This window comes from Lolium rigidum, chromosome 7 (genome assembly GCF_022539505.1).
Source record: "Lolium rigidum isolate FL_2022 chromosome 7, APGP_CSIRO_Lrig_0.1, whole genome shotgun sequence".
NCBI classification, from domain to species: domain Eukaryota; kingdom Viridiplantae; phylum Streptophyta; class Magnoliopsida; order Poales; family Poaceae; genus Lolium; species Lolium rigidum.
In genome coordinates, this window is record NC_061514.1 from 117,603,350 (window position 1) to 117,620,102 (window position 16,753).

The 16,753-nt window shown below is 41.8% G+C and overlaps 2 protein-coding genes across 2 annotated transcripts; both read right to left on the minus strand.

The window, feature by feature from the left end:
* Positions 1–466: 466 nt before the first annotated feature.
* Positions 467–4,175, minus strand: LOC124673702 (anthranilate synthase beta subunit 1, chloroplastic-like). The gene is made up of 8 exons (XM_047209728.1): positions 4,049–4,175; positions 3,784–3,959; positions 1,980–2,050; positions 1,827–1,864; positions 1,641–1,751; positions 1,458–1,557; positions 950–1,085; positions 467–835 (listed from the first exon to the last, which is right to left on the minus strand). The coding sequence occupies exons 1-8, from the start codon at positions 4,158–4,160 to the stop codon at positions 725–727; spliced, it is 855 nt and encodes a 284-aa protein (XP_047065684.1). The 5' UTR covers positions 4,161–4,175; the 3' UTR covers positions 467–724.
* A 4,958-nt stretch (positions 4,176–9,133) lies between these two features.
* On the minus strand, positions 9,134–15,146 carry LOC124671890 (disease resistance protein RGA2-like). Its single transcript, XM_047208211.1, has 2 exons — positions 12,682–15,146; positions 9,134–10,541 (listed from the first exon to the last, which is right to left on the minus strand). Exons 1-2 carry the CDS (start codon positions 15,144–15,146, stop codon positions 9,134–9,136), a joined length of 3,873 nt encoding a protein of 1,290 aa, XP_047064167.1.
* Between the last annotated feature and the right edge of the window lie 1,607 nt (positions 15,147–16,753).

Genomic DNA, 16,753 nt, shown 5'->3' on the forward strand with positions numbered 1-16,753 from the left:
ACATCCATACTATAATGTACTTCCTCCGTTCTGATTAGATTGACGCGGAGCTGAGACAACGCTAGCATGTAAAGTACATAGGTAGTGTCCGTGTTGATTAAATCGGATTGGAGGCAGTATATGGTCTATATGTACCGTTAGTGTTTCAGTTTTGACATTACGTCGTTCCTGCCTCTATTTTTTCTTTCTTTCGACCATTTTGACGTTCCATGGTGTTGATCTGAAAGTTGGAGTCGGCTAGGGGTAGGAGTGTTAGTTGTGAACTCGCACAACTACCTCGTGGCGTTGTAGTTGAGTGATCGTTACAGATTATTCTGCGAGATGGCAAGGCATGAACCGTAGCAGCCACATGGGACTGTGGGAGTACACAGTGAATCCTTCTCAGAGCAACAAATAGCCAACTCTGAAGTGACCCACAGTTTGCTATTTGCTCAACGTTTGCAAGGCATGAAACCAGCCAAAAAAGTTAAAAGCAGACTCAGCTCCCACTAATTTATTATTTGACAAAATATCACCACGATGATGCACACGTTGATTGTTTATTAGAGATCACGAACCACAATGATATGCTACAATGAACCAAACGAATAGCAATGGACAGCTCCTTTTCCTTCATTCCTTTGTGTGAATCTGCTCGGCTTAGGCCCCTCTTCCTGCCTGCCTGATCTATCAACAATAGCCTCTAGCCCACTAGTTCTCCTAAGTGCGCTGCTTCTCAGATCCTCTACTTCCCCTCGGAGCTCTGCTTCTCAAACTCTTCGACGTATCTTGCGAAGTTGAGAATGATCCTTTTACCTTCAGGGGTGATGATGCTCTCTGGGTGGAACTGGACCCCCTGAAAGAGTTACCCATAGAGTTAGTACTAGCGAGAACTACGGGAGAACACCTCATGTATGAATTGTGCCTGCACGACAAATGATGTGCTGCGAAACATGGAGTTGAGTAATACCTGGATGTGCTTGTACTTCTTATGGCGAGCAGCCATTACAAGTCCATCTTCAGTCCATGCTGTGATTTCCAGGGCATCGTGTGGGAAGCTTTCCTTCTCAATGACCAAGCTATGGTATCTTGCAGCGGTAAATGGGCTGTTCATTGAGGATCATGTCAAATCAAAAACTCACTTTGGTTAAGTGCCAGAGAGTGAATATGAAAACAAACAGAACAAATGTCCCTGACTACAATTAACTACTCCAGACTAGCATACTATCATCAATGCAAACGGAATCTACTGAAAAATTGGCTCAGCCGTTCCATGGCATATTTTACAGAATTTTTCAGGGCAAACAATGCTCTGAAGAGGTGAATAAAGTACAAAAGCCTTCCTGTTTACCAAAGAAACAGAACCAATCACAATATGTGAGCAGTTCAATGTTTCAATACCAGTGTCAGTTGACTGTCATGTAAAGTAAGCTAGAAATGAACAATCCATGGCTGACTAAATGGTTGAGAAATCATACTTTGCTAAGCCTTCAAATAGGTCTTTCCCTACAACCTCGTCATAGTAAACTGGAGAGCTTTTTCCATGCATCACACCAGAAGGAACACGGATAATCTTCCCTGTATAATCATATACAAAAAGAAGTCAGCAAGACCAGAGCACAAGTTATGGAAAACTTTGGGTCCATTGAGATAAGTCCAACCTCCAAAAGCCTCCCCAATGCATTGCAGACCCATGCAAACACCGAATATTGGGATGGTTGGCCCGAGTTCCAGAACAGTCTGCAGTGATATACCTGAATCTTGTGGTTCACCTAAAGAAGAAACATGAATGGATCTGTTATGCTCAGAAACTTAATCTGTCATGAGATTCAATAAGAGGAACTTACCAGGCCCTGGAGAAATAAGTATTCCTCGCGGGTTCATCCTGTAGAAAATTAAAGAAAGGAACATCATCAGCAAAGCTATAATATGTCATTGCCATTATAGTTGGAACAGAAAGAAACTAAATCATAATGGAACATGTGCTCAGAGAACTATACCTCTTTACATCCTCTATGGTAAGTTCATCATTACGATACACCTCAAAATTTAACCCAAGCTCTCCCATATACTACATGAAACACTCAATATCAGCAACACATACTTTTCGCATAACATTTGTTCATGTGATATTAAAATAAAGGTGAAAAACATAGCTTCAACCATCTCATAAGCACATGCTTCTGAAAAAAAACTAGTGCCGTTCTGGCATCGAAACTTTTTTTTATTTGCAGTATCTTTACCTAGTACGATAATTTGTCTATGCCAATTAAAACTAGGAGACAACATGCTGAATCATGCAAAAGCATTACTTATAGAAATACATTTTTTCGCAACTGCATATCACTAACACTCTTAAAAAGAGGGAAATACGTATCATGCTTAACTTGGGTGCTCTAATTAAGATACAAAAAATCCTAAAAAAAATAATTTAGTGGTTTGTGTTACATATTAACAAGCCATTCTGATCTAATTTGGCTATGCAGTTTAAATCATATACTCCCTCTGTCCCAAAAAGGATGTCTCAGATTTGTCTAAATTCGGATATATCTAGGCAGGGAGTATGTTAAATCCTGGTTTCGAGAAGATTTTCTGAACCATTCTAAATGGAAAATACTTCAAAAACGAAAATGATCACTTGAAGACATTCAACAGAAATAGACACAGAATTTGACAGGTGAGTTGCTGACCAAATCTTGTATTAGTTATTCTATATAGGATCTTCCAGCCAAGGAATGCTAAAGAATACTACGGCTGCTCCGGGTCTGCATTTTGAAATGGAAAATTGTTTCTTTGAGAATAGATTTTTGAGGATCCTGTTTTGCATTTCTAATACTGTAGAATATTCTCTTGCGAGTTTGGTTGTCAGAAGATTATTAGTCGCTATTAAGATTTTCTTAGTGCAGCTAGACATTAACAGCATGTTTCACACATTCATCTTCTTATATGCAGTAAAATATTTAACAGATCCCTGTTAATTCTCAAATATAGAAAACTACTCAGCAGATTCATTTTACTTCTCAAATGTAGAAATGCATTCATTCAAGCCCTGCAAGCAAGGACACCAATTACATGATTTGATCTTAGCGCAAACAGGACTGGAAAAAACAACCTAAATCAATCACCAAGTGTTGTCAGGACATTACTTCAACCATACGAAAGCAGTTCATTTCTAAGGGTCTGTTTGGTTCTATGCCAAAGCTTGCCCTGCCAAATAGTTGGCAAGCCGATGACCCTTCAGCTGAGTTTGGTTGGAGACCAAATAATTGGCTAGCCGGCCTACACTGCCCACGCACAGTGTATTTCACGCCAATTCGCGGGCAAAGTGTGGGCGGCCGATTCCCACGCCAAAAAATTGGTCAGCCAATATTGGCAGGGCTTGACGGGGCTAAAACCAAACAGGCCCTAAAAGAAGACCAATCGAACATCAGAAGGTTGCTATATCCAGATATATTGTTGTGCCAGACATCATATATATCTGAATTCCTTAAAACAAACAAGTATTTGAAGGCAATGGTGGATGTAAGTTTTTTTAAGGACCTCCTTTTTTTTACTGGAAAAAGAACCTGATCCAACTGAGAATCGGAGCATGCTGACTTCGGTTCCCAAAAAGGGATTGATAACATAAAAGAAAATTCCAATGGAGGAAAAATAACTCTATGAACATTGAAACGTTATATCAGTATTGGACCCTGTAGTTGCCACTCATCTCCCATACAAAAAAAAAATCCCACATACAGATACAGATGGTACCACAAGCAGTCTGAATGCGAATAGGCCACGAAAACAGCCAAAACCATATACCTGGCACAGGTTGTAGGTAAAACTATCGTAGTTATCGATCACGATGATAGGCTGCTTCGCCGCGGCCGGGCGGCCGTCCAGGTCGGCCGCCGGCGCCGCCGCGGCCGGGCCAGCGGCGACGACCACCGGGGCCACCGCCCTCCTACCACTGAGGGCCAGCCCAGCGTACTCAGAACCTGCAGGGTAAGATTCCAATCAACCCAAGATGCGCGCGGCAGATCCTCAACGAAAGGGAGGGCAAGAAACGAGATGGAGAGATTCGTACGGAGGGTCGCCGGGAGGCGCGCGAAAGAGGCGGCGGGGTGTGTCGCGCAGGAACGCAGCGCAGTCGCGGTTGCCGCCGGTGAAGAGGCGGCGGCGAGGTGGGAGGAGGCCATATCGGCGAGGCGAGGGGGGCTGAGAGGAGGTTTGGCCTGTGGGAAGGAAGGAAGGAGTCGGGAACGGGGGCGAAGAAGAGTGAGCCGCCTGCCTGTGGTTAAATAGAAGCGAGGATTTCTAGCTGGGCTTGGACGAAATCCGATTTCTAATGCGCGGGCACGTTTTTCTCGTGCTAAGTCTTTTTTTTTTTTTGAATAACAATATATTACTATAATAAGCAAGTAGGCCCGCCTCATTAAAAACCTTCCAGCCCCTTCTGCACTCGGAAGGAAAAGAGTGCGTCGGAAAACCTACTGCTTTAGTCCGGATTACAATCAGTCATAAGACTCGTGCTCTAAAAAGTCCGGCGGTTCTACATCCCAAGACCTATTCTCATCCCTGTATACACGCAAACTTAGCGCAACAGTGAGCCGACATATTGGCCTCACGTCTAACATGAGAAATAGTAAAAGTTTGAAAACCTAAACTATGCTCATAAATCTCCTCTAGAATAGGACCAATCGAGAGATCGATTGTTATGTTTGTCCCGCCAATGTTTGCACAAAACTTGACAGTCCACTTCAAACTGCACCCTTTCAAAACCTCTAGCAACGAGCATATAAAACTGCATCTCTCGGGGCCAGCGCTTCAATAGTCGGAGGATCCATAACCCCCGTATAAGTTTTGCACATCGCACCTCCGAAAACGTAACACCGCACGTGCAACAATGCCAACTCCAGCCATACCCGACGAAGACTGAATGGCACCATCCGAGTTAAACTTTACAATACCACTCGGTGCCTCCTTCCACTTACAATCTGGTCTAGGACTCTTAAGAGTTGATTGATCTTGAGGCATTTCCAAAGCTAGAATAGTTTCCTTCACAAACTCCATTGTTTTAGAAGGTTCATAACTCTTTTCGCCATGAGTCACATTATTTCTGGATGTCCAAATCTGGTACATGACAGGTGATGATCATCGCCTTCTCCTTCTCACCGAAGAAACTCTCATACGGAATATCAGGCGCCCATGTTTCAGGGTGTAAGCGAGGCAACTTCAAACAGAGAATTGTCTTAGCTGCCTCCCAAAACATTTTAGCATGGCTACACTCAATAAGAGCATGCCATAGTGTTTCTGGTTTTGCTTTGCAAATTCCGCAAGTGCTATTAGCCATGACATGCCGCCGTGACAGGGTCCCATAATCGGGAAGGATTCCACGAAGAACCCGCCACCAGAAAACACGCACTTTTGGAACTACACCAAGCTTCCACACTTTTTTCCATAAATCTCCACTTTGCACAGCTGAAGATTCAGAAATTTCATCATGAACTTGTTGTTGTTGCTGGCTATGCAGAATAAGCTCCCTATAAGCCGAACGAACAGTATAACAGCCAGAAGGATAATTCTGCAGTATTTCTCAAAGGAAGCCCCTCCTTACTAAAATAGGTAAATATCATTTTTTTTCCTAAATGAGAAAAGTAATTTTGATCAGATTTATATGAAAAAAATCAACATATACAACTCAAAATCAGTATCACTACATGTATCTTGAAATGTGTATTTGCCGATATTATAGCATGCAAAAAAAGCTTAGGAAGGATGAGTTATGAGTAGATATGAAAATGGAGCAAAAAGTTTCCCACTTTTCTGCGAAACAACGAAAATGAAAACAAAAATTTGCAAAACGGAAATGAAAACGAAAACTTTTTTAGCAGAAACGGAAACAATAAACAGAACATCGTTCCGGCGAAACAGATACGAAAAGAGAATTTCCGTTTTCGGATAATATGGAGTTTTCATTTTAGGTTTGATGTACATGACCCTGTCAAGCCAAACTTCCAGCTGTTTGTGTTGCTTTGCCTCTTGCCGCTGGGCGGCATGGCATGCTTCTGTGAGCCGGGCATCGTCCTTCTCTCCCGTGGCCTTCCTTGCCGGGCGTTGTCGTCTGAATTTGTGATGGTCCAGTGTTGGTGGTTTATCGTGGCCCTCCAAAAAATCGTGCATAAATTGGTCAGCGCTGATAGCTGCAACGCTTGCGGACGTAATAAAAAGGCAGAGCTTCTACTAGTTTCTCAAAAAAACCAAACTTCCAAAGCGGGTCATCCCAAAATGAGCGACCATGCAATACCTTCATGTATTGTAAGGAGGCTTTAATTCACGGTTCGAGCATTCCCATGTTCCCTATTAAATCGATCACACGCTAAAATTAGGGAACAAGTTTGCTGATTCGCTTGAATGTTTGAGATTTTTGGCATGATTTAATGGTTCTTGGTTCTGGTGAATATCTGCATCACTCCCTATCCTCACCGTATTCGGCCCATATTTATTTCCGACAATAGTTGCTTCCCCTTTTGTTTTTGGGTTTCTCTATTTGTTTTTCACACAAAAATATGATAATAAATTTGGCACCACTCAGTTTCCTCTGTTTTCTCTCCGTTAAAAATTATACTTCTAAAATGGTTAAAAATTAGCACTACACTTGGAGAGCCTTTATAATGATGGTAGGGTAATGTTGTTCGAAAGTGTTGCCGTAGTTGGATATTTGTGCGTCTATGCGGGGATTGCACATGAGTTGTCATGTGACGGTCACGCCTCTGGCTCTCTGCTCAAAATCAAGGAGGACATTTCCATTCTCCAAATATGATCATCTCTTCACTGAAATCAAAAATCAATAAGATTTGAAATCATTTAGAGATAAATTGATTATCTTGTTAAAAGAACTTTTTTCAAGAAAACGCAAAAGATTTTTACATTTTGTTTCATTGAATAGATATAGTTTGTTGCAATCCTTCTAGAAGGCAAGACACAAAGTTATTTTAGCACATCAGCGCACGTCCCAGTTGGTCTGCAAGATAATACTTCCTCCGATCCATATTAGTTGTCACTATTATAGATATATCTAGATATATTCTAGTTCTAGGTACATTCCACTCTTGAGTGTACCCCTCCTCCCTCTAAATTTTGGCATTGGTCAACGAATGAATGGCCATGATCTCTGGGGGTGGCCTCATAATATACATAGTTGAGATGTCATGGTAAACCGAGTTGGCCGTCACACAAGTAGAGGAGAGTCATGTTTGGCTGCTTCAAATATTTTTTTTTTGTCGTAGTTCAGAAATTATAAGATGGCAAATTAGATAGAAATTCCTTGGGTTAACATTGTAGAAAGGAGTTGTTCTTTCCGAGACCATATATCCAGCATTTCTCCTTCGTTTCCAACCAAGCCTAATAATGTGCAAAGAAGGAAATGCACCGGAAGGGTTTTGCTAAATCTCAGACAACTAAGGTTTACTCAAGTGTCGATTATCCGAGAAAAGTAGCCACAATTTAGAGAAAAGTGTAACTCGCATCTAGTTACGCTTTTTTAAAACGGGTTGCACTTTCTGAAAAGCGAAACTAGAGTGAGTTGTACTTTTGCACTTTTCTCTGTTGGGTGACACTTAAAAATCTCAGTCAAGTAATAAATGCCACTGGGAACAATGTTTTGGACAAAAATTTAAGGAAAGAACATGACATGGAGGACAATACCGTTGACAGTTTTGTGTCGGGGAAAAAACGTGACAGATCGAGCAGGAAACCTTTTGCGTGATGCGTCTCTGGGTGGCAATGGCATGGTCGGGCACGGCAGGATCCAAGACGTGGTCAGAGGCTCACTCGTGCCCGGCGCCTGTGTCCGACGGGCGCAAGCACGGAAACGTCGTCGTCGCCGCTCGCTCCAGTCAAAGGATCCCACTGCCACCGGTACGTACGTACGTGCTTCCTTTCCTTGCGACCGGCCGGCGACTACTATCTCCGACGACGTCTCAATCAAGCTGGGGCTCCACCGGGGAAAACGCCGGTCCTGCTCCACCGCCTGTTGGGTGGGGAGGCGGCTCCGGCGGACTCTGTCATGCGGCGATCGAGATCTCTGTGGTCCAATGACGGAATTCAGAATTTCAGAGAGATGCATGTTGTTCCTTTGCCGGTCAGATTCTGGCTTCAGACTTTTTTTTGGGAGAAGCGTGCATCTATTCCAAAAGATTGATGACACACGGACTTGTTCAGGGTTCAGTCTCGCGTAGCCTTTTTATTCCAAAAGCAAAAATGATTCAGACAACTGTCATGTGAAATAGGGATTTGAATGGATATTCGTTTATAAAATGAGGAGACCAAGAAGGAGCTGCTATTTTTCTTTAAAGATAAGAAATGCTTCCGAATTTAAGTACAGCCACTCCACATCCCAACTACTATGCTTAGGTTGCTCTAAAAAAACTACTATGCTTAGATCCTACTTCAGCAGATATTGTGATGCTCGGCCTAAGTGCATACCTTGCAAAACAATTGCTATGGACTTATCAAATGGACATAGCTCTTTCCACTGAATTCATAAAATGAAGTACAATTCTGAGTTAAATTCTGAATGTGTCATTGTGCCATATCACAGGCACTCTACCAAAGTCAAGACCTAACAGTTATATCAGATCATGTAGAAAGAGGGTTATATCAGGGTCTATGAAATATAAAAGCATAGAGTTAGCCCTCAATTTTTACTGCTGAGAGCACTGCAGCAAAAGGAAAATGATAGTAGCAAAAACCAGTGTACTTTGAGTACAGAATAATAGTAAGATATATATTCGGGTTAAATAATGAAACTGTTCCCATGAATTATTTAAATTTCCAAGAATATCATTCTCTAACTATGCTTACTTAAGACAGCTTTGAAGTGTTCATCATCAGAGGGAATGGGCAGTGGTTGATTTTTATGTAAAAAGCTTTTCATAACTGAACATCTATTGCAAACATCAAATCTACGAATGTAAGAGAAAATTCAAAAGTGCGACTAAGAATTCGAAAGTTTGGACATACCAAATAGAGCATCTTTTGGAGAGTGGAAGCATGCACATGGTTATTTACTGATTTACACCAAACACCGTGGAAGCCAAGCTATACTTGCCTGGATCTATGTTTTTGCAAATCATATTACAGCTCATGCATCATAATCTTTTGGCATGTCTTAGCTAATGTTTACGTTACAGATATGTGCAATCTTCATCCAATCAGGTCCGCCGTTCTTTCTGCACCTCTTCTTTAGCTCAGGGTGGCAATTGTTTATCTGTAGATACCTCAGAGAAATAGGCATGCCAGGTAAACTCTGGATCAATTTTGCATTGGATATATGGAAGGATTCCATGGAGCTCATATTTGCCAATTGTGGGGCCAGGCATATCAGATGAGAAGCATCAGACACTTCTAGTTCTTTAAGTGCCTGGTTTTGCAGTAACCACTCCTCAGGTAAGTGTCTCAGTTCAGCGCCACCAACAATTCTAAGCTTCTTGACACACGAGATGCTTCGCAGTGGCTCTCTGAGCAAGAGTGACGGATTGTCTATATCAAGCTCATCCAACTTCAAAGCAAGGCCGGGAAAATCAGTAGAGTCATCCACCATCTCAACATACGAGTCTGCAGTAATCTTGCTGCATCCGCTGATTTGCAATGACATTAGTGATGGAATCCCTTGGATCCCATTGATTGAAACTAGCTCTTTGCAATCCCATATGCATATGTTAATAAGATTTTTCATTTTTGCAAAGGCTTCAGCTGATGGAAGAGATGTAATTGCACAATCACTAATCATCATATCAGTTAACCCTACCAAACATGCAAACACTTCTGAAGGGAGATGTGCCAGTAGACAACCATCTAAAAACAAACGTTCCAGCAAGTTAAGACCTCTCATTGAATGAAGTAGTGGTGTTTCAGCATCACCGCACAACCCTAAAGTGATAGTTTTCACGGTAGGGGGCAACCTGATCTCTCCTGTCACCAAATTTGGGCACTTCACTATTTGAAGGGTTTTTAGGGAGGAAAGTGAACCAAATGAATCCTCCGGCAGGCACGACAAGCTTGCGCATTGTTGGATGGACAACTCTTCGACTGCAGATAGAGAGCACCCCTGCCATAAAGTTTCCAGGTTTTGGCAATGAAAAATCATGAGCTTCGAAAGAGCCAGGTCCAATGATGCTGCTGCTGATGAATTTGTATCAGAACTCACAAAAAATGTTGGCATAGCCCGTAAACCAGCACGATGGATCTCAACATGTTCAATACTAATAGGTACACTTGGCAGACTTCTCAACACCTCGCAGTTACGCACTATTAGCGTGTCAAGCCTGGGGAATAAGTTCACACCCTCCGATCCAACCCATTCCACTAGTTTTGGCATGCTCTCGATCTCTAGCACCTTAAGGTATTGCAGTCCAGCAGGCTTGTCATTTCCATAAAATGAAGAATCCACACACTCTACTGATGCCAAGTTAATTATGTAGAGATACTGGAGAGAATCTAACTGCCCAAGTGGTGGAAGATGCTGCAATCTTTCACAATTACATATATTTTTCGATACGGGGAGAAAACCCCAGCCTCTGCATCAATAGATGCACACAGCTATTTTTATTACGAAGTTATCAGGTTTAGAGTTTACAGCTCAAGGATCACAAAGTGTGGATACATAAATCAGCCAGCGGAATAAAAAGAAAACAAGTCGCCTATGCATCTTGTATTCGTCTAGTAAGCCGCCAGCCAACCTGGTTGAAGATATCCCGTGCAACCGTCTCCGGACGGGTGCATCCGAATCCATATGTGCCCGTTGCGCCTCCGGCAACAGGAAAGACCACTCGTGGATCCAATGAGTAGCCATACGGATAACTCTGTAAAAATTAGCAGTTCCTTTCTTGTTAAAGATTATATCATTTCTGCAATTCCATAAAGACCATACAATAGCACAAGTTCCAACTCGAATTCGTGCCTTTGTAACTTTGTCAATCCCATTCAACCAATTACCAAACATATTTGTACAATTAGTTGGTGGGATAATATTAAAAGTAAAATGAACTACCCTCCAAACAAGACGAGCAAAGGGACAATCAAAAAATAAATGGTTAATGGATTCCTCATGATCACAAAAAGCGCATTTTTTACAACCATGCCAATTCCGTTTTGACAAATTATCTTTTGTAAGAATCACTTTTTGTTGAAGGAACCACAAAAAAATTCTAATCTTTAGTGGTACCTTAAGCTTCCATATATACTTCTACAAATAGACCGTATGTCCATTCATAATATCCGTATACATAGACTTGACAGAGAAAGAGCCGAAATCAGAAAGCTTCCAAACAAACTTATCCTCTTCATCATTCAAATTAATAGATAAAAGACGCTGAACCAAATGGATCCACGCATCCCATTTAGCATCGGATAAAATCCTTCGAACTCAACATTTAGAGGATTATTTGCTAACACATCGAGACACCAAGACATTTCTTCGGCGAACAATAGAATACAACGAAGGATATTGATCAGCCAGAGGAGTTTGGCCCAACCAAGTATCCTCCCAAAATCTGGTTAAATGGCCATTTCCAATAACAAAAGAGCCTCTCTCGAAGAAGTCATCTTTCACTCTCATTAAGCCCTTCCAAAAAGGGGAGTCTGTCGGCCTCGCCGTCACTTGTGACAACGTTTTATTGTAAAGGTACTTTTTTCGCAACAGTTCTTGCCACACACCATCTTCATTAAGTAATTTGAAAATCCATTTGCTTAATACCTATTTTTTATCTCAAGTACCTCAATACCTAGCCCCCCTTGATCCTTTGGTCGACAAATAATATTCCACTTGGTCAATCGGTATTTTCGCTTAGACTGATCACTTTGCCAGAAAAAACGAGACCGGTAAAAATCCAACCTTTTCAATACCCCTTTAGGTATTTCAAGGAAAGATAGCATGAACATAGGTAAACTTGTCAAAACCGAATTTATAAGGATTAGCCTATCTCCATATGAGAGTAGCTTGCCTTGCCAGACAACCAAGTTTCTTTTCAAACCTGTCCTCTACTCGGGTTCCATTCTTTATTCAAAAGCCTCCTATAGTGAATTGGTATGCCTAAGTATTTAAAAGGTAGGGAGCCGGCCTCACACCCAAAAATACTTTTATACTGATCCACCTCATCTTCCGCCTTGCCAAAACAAAATATCTCACTTTTGTGGAAATTTATTTTCAATCCGGACAACTGTTCAAAGATACAAAGAATTAGTTTCATGTTCACTGCCTTGTCGAGGTTGTGCTCCATGAAAAATATTGTATCATCCGCATATTGAAGAATGGAAACCCCACCCTCAACTAGATGAGGAATAAGGCTGCCAACTTGCCCATCCTCTTTAGCCCGTGCTATGAGGATGGCTAACATATCAACAATAATGTTAAATAAAAGAGGGGATAGGGGGTCTCCCTGGCGAAGGCCCTTTTTTGTCTGAAAGTAGTGGCCAATGTCGTCATTGACTTTAACACCTACAGAACCCCCCTCCACAAAATTTGTGATGAGGTCACACCACTTTTGGTCAAAACCTTTCAGACGCAAAGTTTGTTGGAGAAAAGACCACTTCACTTTATCATAAGCCTTTTCAAAGTCTATTTTAAACAAGACCCCATCCATTTTCTTCCGATGAAGCTCATGGATCGTCTCATGCAAAACCACTACACCCTCAAGAATGTGCCGGCCAGGCATAAACGCTGTTTGGAGCCAACATGGAGATCGAGATCCAGGATATCCGTCAATCTTCAATTTATGTGAATTGGAGTGTGGTTGTAGTTTATCGAGAACCATCTCAGCTTGGCTTCGCTCACTTGAATTATAAGAGCTTGCGGACCAACCTAACCTTACTGCCAACAGATTCTCTTTCTGATCCAACATGACTTCAGCAGCTTCTTCTGCACTTTTTACCTTGTCAAGATCAGAAACATATAAATGACATAGCTTCTTCAGATTTTTTAGTTCACCAATAGTGTAACCACTATCTTGTTTGATGCGGAAATTATGGAGTTCCTCGAGAGAAGTCAGTTTTCCTACATAAGGAATCATTGGTATTATTCCGTAAGATAGTTGCAGATGGCGTAAATTAACCAGGTTGCACACGCCCTCCATTTCTCTTTTCTCCGGAGCTGTAAGTTGGGGATTATCAAACTTCATTACTTGCAGATGATAAATCTTGTACACAGGCTTGGGAAACCAACCGAAATGTGTCATCCTTTTTCGACCCCACATGAGAGATAAGTAGCGAAGGTGCATTAGACCACCCACTGCCTTAGGAAGCTTACATGGAGAGTTTGTTGTTATGGATAACACCCGTAAGCTTTTCGCTACACGCAACACTTTCCTGATGATGTGCTCTTGTAGTGCCTCATCTTGGTCTTCGAAATGCATAAGTAGCGTGCGCAGTTTATTTGCATGAGAGATCTGCTCAACAACAGCAGGGTTTATCATCTCAATGCGTATATGACGAACTGTTTTTGGAATACTACCTAGAAAGTTTAGGTCAACTCTTGTGCATTCACTCACTGATGCCGATTGGGCCAAGACATGTAAGAGATCATGCATCACAAATCTTTCTTCGTAATATTCATCAAATAAATTACCTTTTATAGCACGACTAAGGCAAGGCCTTGATTTGATGTCAAAAAAAGATTTTCTGGATAATGTAACTAAGTAACCCAATCCAATATCCTCTGGCATTATGTCATCCACCGGTTGTTGGATCAGTCCTGCACCCGTCCATAAGTGCACCAATTCTTTCTTTGTGAACTCATAATATTTCTGAAATAAGCTGCAATACCTGAAACACGCCTGCAGATGTGTAGGTAAATGTTGATAGCTTAACTTTAACACTGCCATAATCCCTTCGTTACCCTGTTGTATATTATGAACGCCTGATGCCAAAATTTTGTTCCATGTGCTACTATCCATGTTGTTGTTCAACAATCCACCAAGAACTTTTGCTGCCAATGGAGAACCACTAAGCTTGCTTACCATTTTCTTGCTGATCTGCTGTAGGTTCCTGTAATCATCAGGATCAACTCCAGAAAATGCATGCATGTTCAAAAGAAGCAGGAGGTCTGCTTCTTCCATTCCACTCAGTCTTAAAGACTGGCATTCACCCTGCACTGTTCTTGCAGCAACATCAGCTACGGACTGCATTCGAGTTGTCAGCAGTATCTTGCTTCCTTTCTTCCCATATCGCAATGGACGCAAAAATTTCTCCCAATCATGAACTCTCTCATCATTCCACACATCATCCAGTACAAGGAGAAAGTTCTTGGACTGCAACTTCTCCTTGAGGGCCTTGTGGAGCGCATTTAGACCAATCATGGTTGCTCCTTCTCCGGTCACGTCTTCAAGGATCTTTTTTGTTAGTGTCTCAATATCAAAACTGTGAGAAACACAAACCCATATGACGAAATCAAAGTACTCTTTGACCTCTTTAATATTGCATATAACTTGAGCAAGTGTCGTCTTCCCCATTCCGCCTATACCAATTACAGAAAATACAGCGAGATTGCTCACAATTTGTTCAACTGCATCACTTTCAGGCTTGGTCAACCAGTCGACTACAACTTTCCTCTCTTCCTCTCTGCCAAGCAGCAGGCCATCAGACAGTGAGCTTGTCTGACGCCAGTTTTTGAATTCCACATCTTGTTTATGGTTCTTCATCTTATCGTTATCTAAGTGATTGAGAACCTGGAAAAAACGGTCTACACCTGCCGCAACCTCATCTAAAGTCATAACAGAACGTCTCAGCCTCTTCATTGACCCAGAGTTGAATACATGATTAACCTGTTGAATGACCTTGCCCTTGTACTTATGGAGAGAGCCACGCACCTTGTTATCTTGCAATTTTGCCTCCTCCTCAAGCTTGCAGTATTCAAGGTCATCAAGTGCGTCCTCAGCTTCCTCGACAGCATCTCTAAGCTGCCACAACCATGCATCCAAAGCTTCACTTTGATTTCTGATTGGCTCAGTGTCAACGGCATCAAACACCACCTGGATCTGTGGAAGCACTCTCTCTAGCCTCTCCTTTGTACTCTTCAACCCTCCAGATGTCTTGTTATCCTTCAAATAGTCAAAGGCTTTGTTGATAATATAGGAGATCACTGATGTTGCTATAGCTTTGCCTGCAAAGACCGCAACACCAGAAGCCATGGCTAAGTTTTTGGAAGATCAAGGAAGTAAGACGAGGTTCAAGGCTCTTGTAGGTAGAAACGGTGAAGATGTTTCCTATCCTGGTTGGGTACATAAGGACAACACCAGTGACAGAGCCAGCTGACTTGTAGAGCCTGTGCAAACTCCGTGACACATCTGGCCGACGGCCATTTGCCCATATAAAATGCTAATCACTGTCTCATGTCTTGTTTAACTTCAACGGTTTTTTTATGTGCTGAGCCAGGGTAGCTGCCCGGGGTTTCCGGGTCCTAGCTCCGCTTCTGGACAACACTAATACATTTTAAACCAAGTGAACGACAGCTATTTGCCCTCTGTCTTGCTTGCAACTGGTCATAGAAAATTAAGGTGGAGCGACACTTAGTTAGCGATGGACTCATGTAGCCCCCGGTCTCCACATGTCATCGAGTGGATTGCTAAATTTTCTAGGATGCTCTCGGAGCAAAAAAAAATTGATTGCTAAACCTTCTTTCCTCTTTCTGTACCCAATTTACCAATCTAAAATACTAGGCATGTTTGGCGCAGCGGCGCCCGTGATGCGATATCTATGCATGCAAGAAAATGTGTGATAGTGTTTCGTTCCAGAGAAGAAAATTGTTCACTGGACAAAATTCTAAATAAAAAGTAAACAAAACAGACAGGGGTGATCCTCCAAACTTATTCTTCAACGTGCAGTATTGCTCACGTAAGCTATATTCAGAACAGTGGTTCCTCAAAAAAAAAATCAGAACAGTGCATTAATGTTGTCAAAATTAATGAAAACGACATGGCAGAGACCAAACTGTTTATGACAATAAGGAGCAACGCAGAGTAAGGAACATGAACGTGACAAATCACGCTACCGTTTAGTCCCGCCAACTGGTACAGAACACATAAAAACTGATTATAATTCCAACTAGACAGAATACGCTTTGTCTGGCAGTGTATTAGCTTGTACGGATACATCAAATACTGAACAGTTGCAGTTCTCCTCCATGGAGACTTGAGTTAAATCTGCAACATTCAACGGTAACACTTAAGTGAATAGAGCAGCTGGTATGACCTGAAGCATGCAGTGCACCTATATTGTGTTGCCAAGATTCAAATCGTTAACATTTGTTGTTACGAAAGGCAGGACTGAGCATATACTGGATCACTGACATCAAGCTAAGATTGCAAGGTATGCCCTTTGTCCCAAGCTAAACAATCTGAGTACCCACGCGGCCAACTGAATTGTATTCATGTGCCACTTTCTCAGTTCAGTTTCCCCATTATTGGTCCAATATTCAAACGGTAGGGATAGTATCTTTTTTTTTTTTTTGAAAGCTCAACGGTGGAGGGAAAACCCTCCACCTGAAGTGAATTTTATTGAATCACATACGGGGGATACATGGGGTTTTACATAGCAGTGTGGTCTGTAAAGTATCAGGTGTGGAGTGCAAGACCACAGCCAAAGAATACTTTTGAATAAAAGATGGAAACCAAATCAATCAAGGACAAGAGCACATCAAAAGCAAAGCAAGATATTAACCTTGTAAAATAAAGTCACTTTCGACATTCATACCTCATATTATAAAGGAAGCTGGTGCCAAACACAATCTCTGCTCGCA

Bases quoted from the DNA above. Each gene is read 5' to 3' on its own strand.
- LOC124673702 (XM_047209728.1), bottom strand. From the start codon at position 4,160: ATGGCCTCCTCCCACCTCGCCGCCGCCTCTTCACCGGCGGCAACCGCG. The intron at 1,865-1,979 runs GTATAGTTCTCT...AATTTTCTACAG, and splicing joins ACCATAGAGGATGTAAAGAG to GATGAACCCGCGAGGAATAC. The intron at 1,558-1,640 runs GTTGGACTTATC...ATGATTATACAG, and splicing joins CATTGGGGAGGCTTTTGGAG to GGAAGATTATCCGTGTTCCT.
- LOC124671890 (XM_047208211.1), bottom strand. From the start codon at position 15,146: ATGGCTTCTGGTGTTGCGGTCTTTGCAGGCAAAGCTATAGCAACATCA. The intron at 10,542-12,681 runs GTTTATGCCTGG...CTATTGATGCAG, and splicing joins CCATGTTGGCTCCAAACAGC to AGGCTGGGGTTTTCTCCCCG.